This window comes from Puntigrus tetrazona, chromosome 13, assembly GCF_018831695.1.
Source record: "Puntigrus tetrazona isolate hp1 chromosome 13, ASM1883169v1, whole genome shotgun sequence".
NCBI lineage: Eukaryota > Metazoa > Chordata > Actinopteri > Cypriniformes > Cyprinidae > Puntigrus > Puntigrus tetrazona.
The window spans coordinates 13,168,501-13,180,881 of NC_056711.1; the positions used below are offsets into that span (position 1 = coordinate 13,168,501).

At 37.9% G+C, this 12,381-nt stretch overlaps 1 protein-coding gene across 1 annotated transcript in view; it reads right to left on the reverse strand.

Moving 5' to 3' along the window:
- ism1 (isthmin 1) overlaps positions 1-10,953 on the reverse strand; it is a 13,015-nt gene extending 2,062 nt beyond the window's left edge. Inside the window, exons 1-4 of the mRNA XM_043255068.1 lie at positions 10,221-10,953; positions 8,516-9,730; positions 4,053-4,268; positions 1,513-1,792 (exon numbers count right to left, since the gene is read on the reverse strand). Of these exons, the coding sequence (XP_043111003.1) occupies positions 1,513-1,792; positions 4,053-4,268; positions 8,516-8,644 (625 nt within the window). The 5' untranslated portion in view covers positions 8,645-9,730; positions 10,221-10,953. The remainder of the gene's footprint in view (positions 1-1,512; positions 1,793-4,052; positions 4,269-8,515; positions 9,731-10,220) is intronic.
- Between the last annotated feature and the right edge of the window lie 1,428 nt (positions 10,954-12,381).

A 12,381-nucleotide genomic window follows, 5' to 3' on the forward strand; every position in this document is an offset into this window, starting at 1 on the left:
GTGGAGTATTCTAAAATGTTCTGACATTCCCATGATTTTATGGCCTTCAGTACTGTTTTATATCCTTACAATGGGCGTTTACAGTTGGTCTGCTGGACACAAAAAACATCTGCTCTTGCTGGATTAATATGACACTAACCAAAGATTTTCTGTTTTTTTCTGTAATTGTTATTATTAAAATTTCAGCATTGATTTACTTAAGTTTGTTTGTTTAACATTATTATTTTGTTTATTATTATTATTTATTATTATTAATCTACTAAGTTTATACTTTAAAATTATATGAATTGCAGCTAGGACATTTTTTTATATTATTATTATTATTATTATTATTATTATAATTATTCATCTAATAAAAAAAGTTTATGCTCTCCAATATATAAATTGTCTGTCTCTTGGAAGTTCTTTACAAAATTATCATCATCATCAGTATAATAAATGCTCTGAAATACAAAAACTGTGGATAGAAAAATTATTTACAAAAATGTTTTTCAAATGAAAAAAAAAGGTTTATTATTTATAAAATATATTATGTTAATGCCAGTTTTGTAAAGAAATGTTAATATTGTTTTGTTTTGAAAATAATTTACAATTTTATAATACATATTTTTCAGATAATGAAAGAAAAGCAGCCAAACCAAGAGTGGATACTTTGAAAAAGCTAAATTATAAGGAAGTTTTGATTTGTTTAACATTTCTTTTGGTCATTACATAATTTCAAACTTTTCTGGTAGTGTACACACACACACACACACAAACCAAGCAAGCAACCACAATATATATCCTCTGCCCCTGATGAGAGAAAAACAAAGACCTTTGGTCTTAAAAAGACAACATTACTTTCAGCGCCGTCAAGCTGCATGATCACAGTCGAGTGCGGGCCAACTCACAGGCAACAACATGTCTGAAACCCACACGAGCCACAGTTCCCCACACACCGCTAATGGAAACGAATAAGCCAATCAAAAGCAGATACGGCAAACCCTCAGGAATGAGTCACGGCCACAACAGACCGTGTGTTAGTCATGAAGAAAATTTATAAGGAGAATTTTTAACTTCGATATGGTATTACCTTAACACATTGATCAAAGATAGTTCCTCTAGAGCAAAAGGGTTTAGGCAAGTGGTGACAGGGTAAGAATGCGTTTGACAGGAAGTGCAGTCTCTGACAGCAACGCACATTCACTCGTTTAACTCCACTTTACCAAAAGAGACAGAGAGAACTATTAGAGCGGAGGAACAGATGCTCTGGATTCTCTCTCTCCTGCTTTGATGTTCAGGAGTGTTTTTTGTCACGGAGACAGACCCTGCCACACAGGAATCTCTCTCCTACAGGAAGCAATCTACAATCACAGACTCTTTAAGAAGCGCTGTCCTTGTTATAGTGACAGTGTAAATCATCTGATGTGCAAATTACAGATTCCATCGCCTCACAGCGGAGCTACATTTATGTTTTGCAGAGCCCTTCATTAAAAACAATAACTCCATAACACACGCTTATCTGCAGCGTACCGTATTCGGTCTGGGATCTGCTTCCTGTGCCAGCAGACGCTCTTCGCTCCCAGTCCCCGAGCGGTTTGAGGAAGTTGCTGTCCTCTGTGTTGCTCTCGTAGGGGTAATCCTGTTCGTCGGGACCCTTCGGGGTGGACACGGAAGATGAGGATGAGGACGAGGAAGACGAACGCTGCCACCAGTTCCTCCAGTTAGGAGCTGCCCAGCCAGGCTTGTTTTCTTTGCGTATTCCCTTCTCTGGCTCCGAACCTTCAAGGCTGTCCACCACTTCTATGGTAACCTAAAGATTTTAAAGGATATTAGTATACTGTTTACTAAGGCAAACATCAGTAGTAATTGCTCAACCTCGAGGATAAGGATTTAATTCATTTTTAATAATTTTTTATACATTTTATTAAATATAAATTTATTATTATAAATTATTATTCAGCAAGGAAGCAAAGTGTTTAAAATGAGCAGTAAAATGTCATATTTTGCACAAATATTATGCAGCGCAATTGTTTTCAATATTGATAATACATCTTGAGCACAAAATTATCATATTAGAGAATGATTTCTGAAGGAATGCATGACATTGACAGCTTGTGAAAATTCAGCTTTTTAATATAATAAAATTTTGAAAAATATTTTAAATTGAAAAACATTCTAAATATTAATATTTTCTTTTTTGATATGTTTGATACAATTTTCATTAATTTTATTACAAATATAGTAAATATATAATTTATATATACATTTTGTTCAAATGCACACTTACTGTTCAAGTGCTTAAATATTAATTCAAATTATTTAAATACAAATAAATGTATTTTTTATTATATCAATTATATAATAAACAAGCTATATATTCTTATTTATTAACATGACATACAGTATGATAGTAGTACCATTTCATACATCACGCCTCCAACAATTTCCTTTTGTAAGAAACATTTCAAAACAGTAATTTCATGCTGTGCTATAAAACTAAATCAAACACTGCAGTCTGCATCGGTCCCTTTTATTGCGTATCTAATTTGTTTACTTGCACATGTTGAGAATAATCATACAGATCAAGGGTGTTTGTTGTACTGAGAGAGGGTTTTTGTGGAACATCAAACAGTAAGGGGTAGTGTGATCTTGTGGAGGTCCAGATGGACTTTGGCTTAGGTCATGGTCATGCTCCGTGACTCGTTCTGAGACGCTGCCATTCTGCAGTGACACCCCCCAGCCCACCCCACTCAAACACCCCACCAGTAACACATGTGCCTCCCAGATTGGGGCAAGGGGTGGGCTTCCCCTCTCTAGCCTCTCTTTCTCTCGCTCTCTCCACCTAAACATCAAGTTCAAAGGGCCTCTCAGCCTCCTTAAGACCATGAAAGCCAGATGATGCTTTGGATCAAAGATACCCATGCCCACACACCCCCGCCCGAGCCTCACACACACACACACACACACATTCACTGCCATCTTAAGACATCGATACACTTTATCCTTTCTTCAGAATTCACATATTTTTCCTTCTGATGTGGACGGAGCACGTGGTGGATTAGTTGGCAGCCTGTGCTGTACAGGTGTGTGTGGTTTCTAAAACTAAGCTAGGTGCATGTTAAAGGGTGTGTGTGTGTGTGTGTGTGTGTGTGTGTGTGTGTGTGTGTGTGTGTGTGTGTGTGTGTGTGTGAGAGAGAGAGAGAAAGCGGGAGGACCAAAAGGCTCCCTTTTTGAAAAGAAGTGCTGATGTGCATCAAGGCTTTCTGCCACTTTCTGTTTGCCAAGATTTTACTTTATGTGCTTGGTCAGCCATATCTCCTTTAAAAGTCTTTGTGTTCGTGCACAGCAAAAAAAGAAAATTCTTAATCGTTGTCTAATACAAACATCTTAACATACTTAAAAACTAGATCAAATTTGTGATTTAATATTTTTTTAAGTAATGTATATATATATATATATATATATATATATATATATATATATATATATATATATATATATATATATATATGTATATATGTGTGTGTGTATATATATATGTGTGCGTCTAAAATATATATATATTTTTGGAAAAATATCTAAAATTGCTTTAAAACAAAAGCAAATTTCATAGCAATATTCAGTGTCACATGAATCTTAAGAAATTAATATTCTTATTTAAAACTTTTTTCTATCGATTGTGCTCAACTATTAATGTTAAAAGCAGTTGTGGAAAAAGTCATTCTGCTTAATGCTTCTTTGCTGAAGTATTACATACCATTATGCCGCAAATATTTCCAACATTGATAATAATAATAATGTGTTTCTTGAGCACATAAGCATAATAATAGAATGATTTTTAAATGATCACGTGACAGAGAAGACTTGTGTAATGTTTTTAACATTGACATTTTAAAATATATGAAAATAAATTTATTAATTTAAAATTTCAATAATATTTCACAATTGTACTGTTTTTACTGTATTTTGTCTTTTTTCGAGGTCAAATTAAAATAACACGGTGACTAATCAGCATTATATGGGACATTAATGAGTGATTTGTTAAAAAACGATTCTGAGCATCTTCCTACCTGAATGTTGGGATTCTGCCCATTTATATCAGCTTTGGAAAGATCAGGGAAGTTCTGCAGGTCCAGCAGAAAAGCTCCAGGTCCGTCTCTCTGCAGGCTGCCCCCTGTCCCGTGACTCTGAACCCACGGCTGGGACGCTGAAATATGAGGCACTCTGGACTTTCTGTCACCCGGCCCCAACTGAACAGAGGAGCTGCTTTCTGCATTGACATTATTCTGCATGAAACAATAAAAGAAATCGTGGAAAGTATTAGATTAGTTGTTCTGAGTGAATTATTCTGGAGAATGATAAATGCTAAAGCAAACCGCTCCGAGTGAATCATCCCTCTGTATACAGTTCCTGACTCTATGTCACAAATTCAGAAATTCATCTCAATTATCAGCCTGTTTCCACCCAAACCTTGGGAGACATTCCACAGTTGATGTTAGACTCAGTGTAGAAGTATATTTACACTGTGTAACTTCCCACCAAGAAAAAAAACGGCATACAGATGAGAGTGGTTAAAAGTGGCTTAGGGTCTATTTACACAATTTAAGTCTGAAGCAGGAGTGCCCAATGAGTGACAGGATGGAATGGTGTTCCCCAGCTAGTCATCAATGATCATTAGTTGTTCTGGCTGTCTGATAAAATCAGCTACGTTTTGACCTTGTAGACCGTTGTGGCCAACCTGGTTGGTGCTGGTAGACAAGCCATCCACAATGTTCTAATCCGGTTCCTCCAGGAGAGATTGTTCATCACATCTGTTCATTAAACTTTGACTGTGATCAGAAATGCCACGAAAAGGCAACCCCAAACATCATCATCTTTGTCTTTCCACCTGAAAGGTGCGATTGCAACCTAGACGTCTTTAACACTCCATTAAACAGCCATATGTTCACGAAGGAGACCTTAAAGTCAAAGATCAAGGGAAACAAATACTGGTTTTATCCAGCTCGGCCCAGAACTGTTTGTTTACACTGAGAAAGATTAGAGACATTAGCAGCTCCACTCACTCAATCTCACCTCAAATGGCCTAATTACCCACAGGTGCTACATTGCTCCTTATCACCCCATAATATAAACACACACCCCAGAGACTTCTGGGAATCCTGAGACAATGGTCCACCATTGAAAGCATGCCTAGGGACAGTTCACAAAGAAGTCTCATGAATAAGATTACTAAACAAAATCTGACCAGGTCACTTAAAGGGATTGGATAAATTAAATTCATTGTTTCGTTATAATCATTATTTTTTAAAATCATTTCTGTCTTCCACCCAGTCTTGAATTCAGTAATAAAATACCTTTAACTGAAAATATTTTAGGAAATATCCACACGTTGGAAGATTTTAATATTTTGAAATAAGTGTTTTATGCTTGCTAAGGCTAAATAAATATGCAATAGTAACGTCATTATTTTTAAATTGTAACTTATTTTTGTGATAACATCACATCATCGAATCAATTTATTGTGTCCATACTATATATATATATATATATATATATATATATATATATATATTTTTTGTTACTCTACAACAGTATATCATGACAGATTTAAATTATTGTATGAACTATTCTTTACAATTGGCTGAAAAACAGCTGAAAAACAGATAACACTGACCCCATGACCTCTGTTATGTTTCATATGAGCAGCCACCTGTCTCAACAGAGTATGAAAGCAAAACTGCTGCCTGTTTTATGCTTTAAAAATGTTCTTTAGTTATTTTGAAGGGATGTTGAAGCCTGGCTTCTGTCTTTCCTCAAGAGAGGAGTTCTGGCTGCAGTCCTACACTGTTCTACTCTAGAAATAGATATAAAACGGAGCCCATATTGCAAAATTATTGTGAGCTTTGCTGGATGAACAAAAAAAAACACAATACGGTTTTCCCTGTCAAAGAGGGTTGTAATTGTTTTCCCTTAAGACTGCCAAGGCATGTGTTCGCTGTCACATACACACAGAGGGGGCAATTACTCCACAATTGGACAGCTATAAGTAGCTTGTAATCATGCATACTGAGCTAGACAATAAGATCAAAGGGCACCATCAATCTTTTGTCTCTCTCTCCTCCCTCTTTTTCACTCAAGCCATTTTGTTTGACTGACTGAGTGCTGTGTAAAGCCGTAGTGTAGAATGCATTTCGCTTCAGGTAAAGGGGAACAAACATTGCCCAAGAGTTTTGGCAAACTTTGAAACAGTTGTTTTCCAGTTGTTAAATTGGTTAAACTACAGTAAAGCTACATGAGCGTTAAATAACGAACAGCATACTATTAGGTATTTAATAGCACGACAGCAATGCATGAAGGGCTGTTTCAAGTCTGCATCACTGATGTAATATTGTCATGTTTTGACAGAAAATAGACATAGACAAAAAATGTACGTAACATTGAAGGACCACCTAATCACCCGTCAATCAATCTTTCCACTTACACAAGGCTATTGAACTTTGCAAGTTGAACATAGCTTTAAATAAGACTATCGTCCAACTGAAAATATAAGCTATATAATATATCATTCGTTCATTTGGTCTAAATGAGCAACCATTTGATATGTATTGTACGCTTTACAGTTTCTATAAATACCTACACTGACATTAAACACACCATTCTAACAGACACAAGGGTGGCATACAGACGCCCCTGTCACATTTTTGACTACTTCCACCTCCTGCTTCCTCCTCATTCCCTTTGCTTAAGGAGCATGACAGCAATTCAATTAGAAGCCTCTCAGGGGGTCTTCCCAGGAGACTGGACAGGAAGCGAAAGCTAAACACAAAGTGCAAAAGGCTTTTCAATGCAGCACCTATATCAAGTAGTAAAATATTTGTTTTTCTGACATTATCTGAGGAAATAAACTTCTTTTGGGAGGCTGGACAATTACCTAACCCTATTTTAATTACATAGTGAATCTAGATTAAATCGAAAAAAGAGAGAAAAAATTTTTAATAGTTGATGATGTTTATGCTTAAAGGTTTACAGGTGCTGGTGGTTTTCTTACTGCATCTTCAAGATCAGAAACTGCTAGTCCGGCTTAACCAAACATCACCAACCGACCCACACCGCTGCCCCTAACTCTCCTCAAACCTGGTTACGTTTGACACATTCTATGTACATTCCAGACATATTTCCAACAGCAGTGTATGTCATAAACGTGTTCCCAGAAAAGTGAGTTCTGTCCCAAGACTCTTCGTACAAAACCGCAGACTTGACCTCCAGGGCTAAACTGTAAAGACTCACTCGGGATTCATTCGCTTCCTTTAGCAGCCACTGACTGCAGTAAAACCAGTAACAGACTGCTGAAATACAAACTTTTAGCTCTCAGCCTCTGAAAAGTAAAACAGCTGTTGGAGAGCTACATGATAAAGGAGATTTTTAACTGTTCACCTGAATCACATCGCTGCTGCTATTCCTCTACAAAAGACCCACCATACTGGATGAACACACATTCATCATGGTGTTATGCCAACGTTTGCAGACTGACAAAGGCATCTCGGTGTCATGCTAAAAATACATCAAAAAGCCAGCCGCTGGGTTTTTAATGCTCCCAACAAAGCCCTGTTGATCTCAAACCCTTCTTGACCCCTTGGTCCGGTCTCTGGGAGCATTGCACTTGCTCCGTAAACAGATGGCAGAACACTTTTAGCTGAAATCTGCACAGACTCATTAAAGCCAGGTCTAATCTCGGCTAACAGCACTAAAGGACAGTCTAAACTGAGAATGTGTCCTGTAGCCCTGAAAGTCACCCTGCTGTATGTTAATGTTGTGCAATGTGTTGAACACACAGTCTATATTTGGCTTTCCCGTTTTTTAAGCTTGGCAAATGCACGGTTTGAAGTAAGAACATATTAAGAGGATGCTTGAGTGACACTGATGAACCAGTGGTGATAAACGATAGCCTGCAGCTAGTCAACTAGAGAGAAAGAGAACATCTCTGACCCCGGCTGAACCCCAATTCAGTTTGGATACTATGTCAAGACTAGATACAAAACAGTGTATGAATCCATGCAGCATTACAAATAATAATGATGCTATGGTTGTTTTACCATCACATGTATGCATATTCTAATTTCTAATCATATCTATCTATGCAGAGATGCCGAAACAATATTTGTACTTACTGAAATGCACATACACAATAAATAAATAAAAGGTCAAGATAAAGTCTTAAGTCAACCCAGAGTGAAATTAAATATATTCTTAATGACAACAAAATATGTTTTGTTCTATATCAGTGTTTTCCTTTTTCTTCTTGAAAAAATTAGAATAAAAAAATAAAATAAATAAAATATATATATATATATATATATATATATATATATATATATATATATATATATATATATATGGTAAAATAAACATTAATATTAATGTGATAATTAAAAAGTCTTAAGGATTCAACAATTAATTTTCTTGAAGCAAAAATAAATTAAAATACACTTTTGGGGGGAAAAATAGATCTGGACGCGTTTTTAATGAAACTCACCTCCGCAACCTGCTCCAAGCTTACAGTGTCATTTCCGTGCTGTAGCGGGCTGCTCCTCAACACCGTGATGTGTAACGTCAGAAGAAGTAGTCCCAACAGCAACAGCAGCTCCGCCGCCAGCCGCACCATCCTCTTCACTCGAGCACTCTTAGGACCCTGCGCCGCCGCCGCCGCCGCTGCTGCTGCCGGGCTTCCGCTGCCGCCTCCTGCCGCTGCAGACACTCCGATCTCCGGATCCGCCGCGGACGAGGAGCCGCCACACCACTGCGGAGCCACCTCGGGGTCCAAAAGAGCAATACTCACGGGAAAAAGAGTAACTGGCTAGAAATGATCTCAAAGAAGCCCAATCACTCCACGTTTGAAAACCGATCAGATGAATGAGGGTTCTATAGCTCCTTATCTCAAAAATGGTATAATCCCGATTTCCAAAAAGAACGTGAACTACCTTTAAAAAGCAAAAAAGTAAGTCCCACAAAAATCCAAAGCTGTGTACCATTCCATTGAGCATCAGTAAAAAATGCAAAAGTAGATTGTACGTCGAGGTAATAAGTTTTACTTCTTCATTGAGGAAATACTGGAGTTTTACTTGGGCGCAGGTAAATCAGGCACATTGGCAGAAGCACGCAATTGTGAGGACCTGCAGCATTCTTCTTTATCTTTAAAAAGAAAAATAAAACAAAACGGCAAAGTCTCCAGTTCAAACCACTTCAAATCCTCGTGGTCTGTCCTTCACGTCTAATATAAAACTTTGGATACGTTGCCGCGCTCCGGTGCATTGCGCAAAGTGCTGTCATCCTCTCCAAATGCCACTGTGTCTTCAAGGATGAAGCGCAGTTCACTATGAGCCCATCTTCCGTGTGATGAAGACCCAAAGTTCCTCCTCTGACTAACTCATCTGAGCTCTGTCCTCAGGAGGGTGTACGAGCCGCTCTTGCGCAAGAGTATCCACACACACCTTCTGCGTAAAAGCGCGCTGTCAAACAAGACACGACACCACCGCTCGGGTCTAGCGTGTGTCCGTGTGTGTTCCCTTCTGTCGTTGTGTGTCTTTAGCCCAGCACAAACACAGTCAGACTCGTGCCCACGAAGCCTTTGGTGTTTTTATATCCCCCTCTTCTTTTGGTTTGCTGTCACCTCCCCTCCCCACCGATTTAACCCTTCATGCGCCAATACTCCAGCGCACTCATCAGCAGAACACGTACCAAATGTCTTTATCTGTGAATACAGTAGATGAGGAAAAGATGAAGAGATCAATATTTTGCAGTCCAACATTTTAGATGGCATAACATAAACTATTATTACTATAAACATTAATGTTAAATAAATGAATACATTTGTATCTTGACCCGCTTTTTCAAAATCATACATTTTTATTTTGAAACTATTCAGCATAATTTTTTATTTTGCTCTCTACGGAGGACACTCTTTACAAAAAATTAATGCAATTTTGAGCAGACATTAATAAATACTGCAAGATCATTTGTAATTAGATCCTCAAACTCTGCACATCTCTATATAATTAATGCGAATACTTGAGTAATTTAAGAGTGATTAATTCAATTTAAAGCACTAATTAAAAGTGATTAATGGGTCAGAGTTTGTAAAGTCCTATAAGCTTTGCCTTAGTTTGATTGATTACAGTGCTAATGAACTTATTGTATATTCTGAGTTGAAAGGTGATGCAACAATATGAAGCTTTCTTTACCTCCTCCGAATTTCACACTTTCAGGAATGTGAGGACGGAGGGGGGGGTGAGGTGTGTCCCGATTTGCATTTGTTTGTTCTTCATGGGTCGTCTGAGAGCCCACATCAAAAAAGTGCGACAAATGCTGTAGCTCTTGTCCCGAACTTGCGTATTGCGTGGCTCAAAGGGGTTTGCGTCTTTTTTCAAGAACACTTGAACTTTGAAAGATGTTTGTTTGGACTGTCTCCTTTCTGATTAAGCATACAAATCTGCACCGATGAAAAGGTGGTATGCAGAGCGTCGTACAATTCACATCTCAGTACCGCTTCAAAATGATCTCATTTAGGGCTGTTGAGCAAGAAGTAAAACGGAGAGAGAGGAATCTGGCAGGGCTCAGAATACCTCTGCAGTTAGAGTGGCACACGGTCTTGCGAGTTTCAAAGGGCGGATGAGCCAATTCGTGGGGCCCCTTTTGCTGATGGTCAATGCTTAGACAGATGTTTTCTTGGAGCAGCACATTGCTGTGTTGGTAGCAAAGGAGATGGAAGGAGACTTGACATCTGTTCTCCAGACCGGCTAGACCCTCTGACACACGGGGTGGGGGTAAACTGATGGAGAGAGGCCCATCCTGTTGCGTGTATTTGTGCTCTTCTGCTGAAATGTGTGTCCGTCCTTGATTTTCCTATAAACAACAAGGATTTTTTTCCCAAGCTGGGCTGTTAGAATTCCAAAATGTCAATAACCAAAGAGTAAGTCTGAGTTTACGTACCTTGCAGAAGTGATAGGTCATGAGTCATCCTTTGCAAGGTTCAGATTTTTCGGTTAAGTAAGTAAGCCTTTTACGACTATGCCACACCGACTTAAAGACAATATTGAAGGTAGGATGTCGTAGTTCTCAACAAGTATTTCTTCACACCAGAGTCAGATAACCCGGGCTCGGTGGGGAAATGTCACATGCATTAAAATGGCTCCACAGTTTTAACTTATTGTGTGATGTTTGAGATGTTTCACAAGGGATATTCTTCTTCTTCTAGATGTCTAGTTGTGGTTTTGTGCCTTCATGTATTTCAGTGACCTATAGCTGTCAGATGTAGCTCATTTGTATTAGCTTTCCTGTCCGAAAAAAGATTTCTCTCTCTCTATACACACACACACACAAATATAAAAAAAATCAAAATGTTGGGGCCAGTCAGGTTTTTCTTTTCTTTTTTTTATTAAGTAAAGATGCATAAAAAGTATCAAAAGTGGCAGTAAAGGTGCCCACAACAATATTAAGCAGCAGCACAATTGTTTTCAACAGTCATAATAATAAAAAACGTGCATCAAATCAGCATATTACAATTCTTTGTCAAGGATCACATCACAAAGACTGCCGTATTGACTGCAAACAATTCGGCTTCGCCATCAAAATAAATTACATTTTAAAGTATATTAAAATAGACACTTAGTACTTAATACTTTAACATCTTTAACTTTATTTTAACCGGTATGGTGTATATACGTACAATTTTATTTTTGTTATAAATAACACTCTCAAGGGGTTAACAGTTTAGACAGGCAGAGGAGCTCGTCCACTGTGAATGTGTATTGGACTTCTTTTTTAGTAACAAAACCTTTGTTGATAAATGTTGTTTTCCATCTGTTTACAAATTTTTCCAGTGCTACAACAATTACTCCCACTGTGTCCCTGAAATAGAACGAAAACGTGGATTGTCCGATGAGTCTAGTCCCCAAGACATCTCCCCAGTTTCTCACCTCAGTCTTGAGAAATCTTCATCACTATGGTGTTGGTATTCTTGAAATAACAAACATTGTTTCAAACGCGAGTGAAACAAGTGCAGACTAGACCCCATCTGTCTGTAGCATTTACTATCCGTCTCGATTCCTCCCAGCATTAATCAAGCGGTTACCCTACGCCTGCGGAATGTGCATCTCTCTACTAATTGCTAGTTTAAGGTAAATATTGGCTCATGTGCAACATATTTGGCATGTTGAGCTCCAGCGCTCAGACAGCGATTTTGCGTCTCTTTCAAATGTAACAATTAAGTTTTGTCTGATTTAAAGCACAGAGTTTGGTAAAACATGTGCAGACACTACTTTTTGTTAGTACGAATAATTTTGCAGCAAATGGAAGTCAAAGAGGTAATTACTCTGTTTACTGCGGTAAACACAGTTACTATAG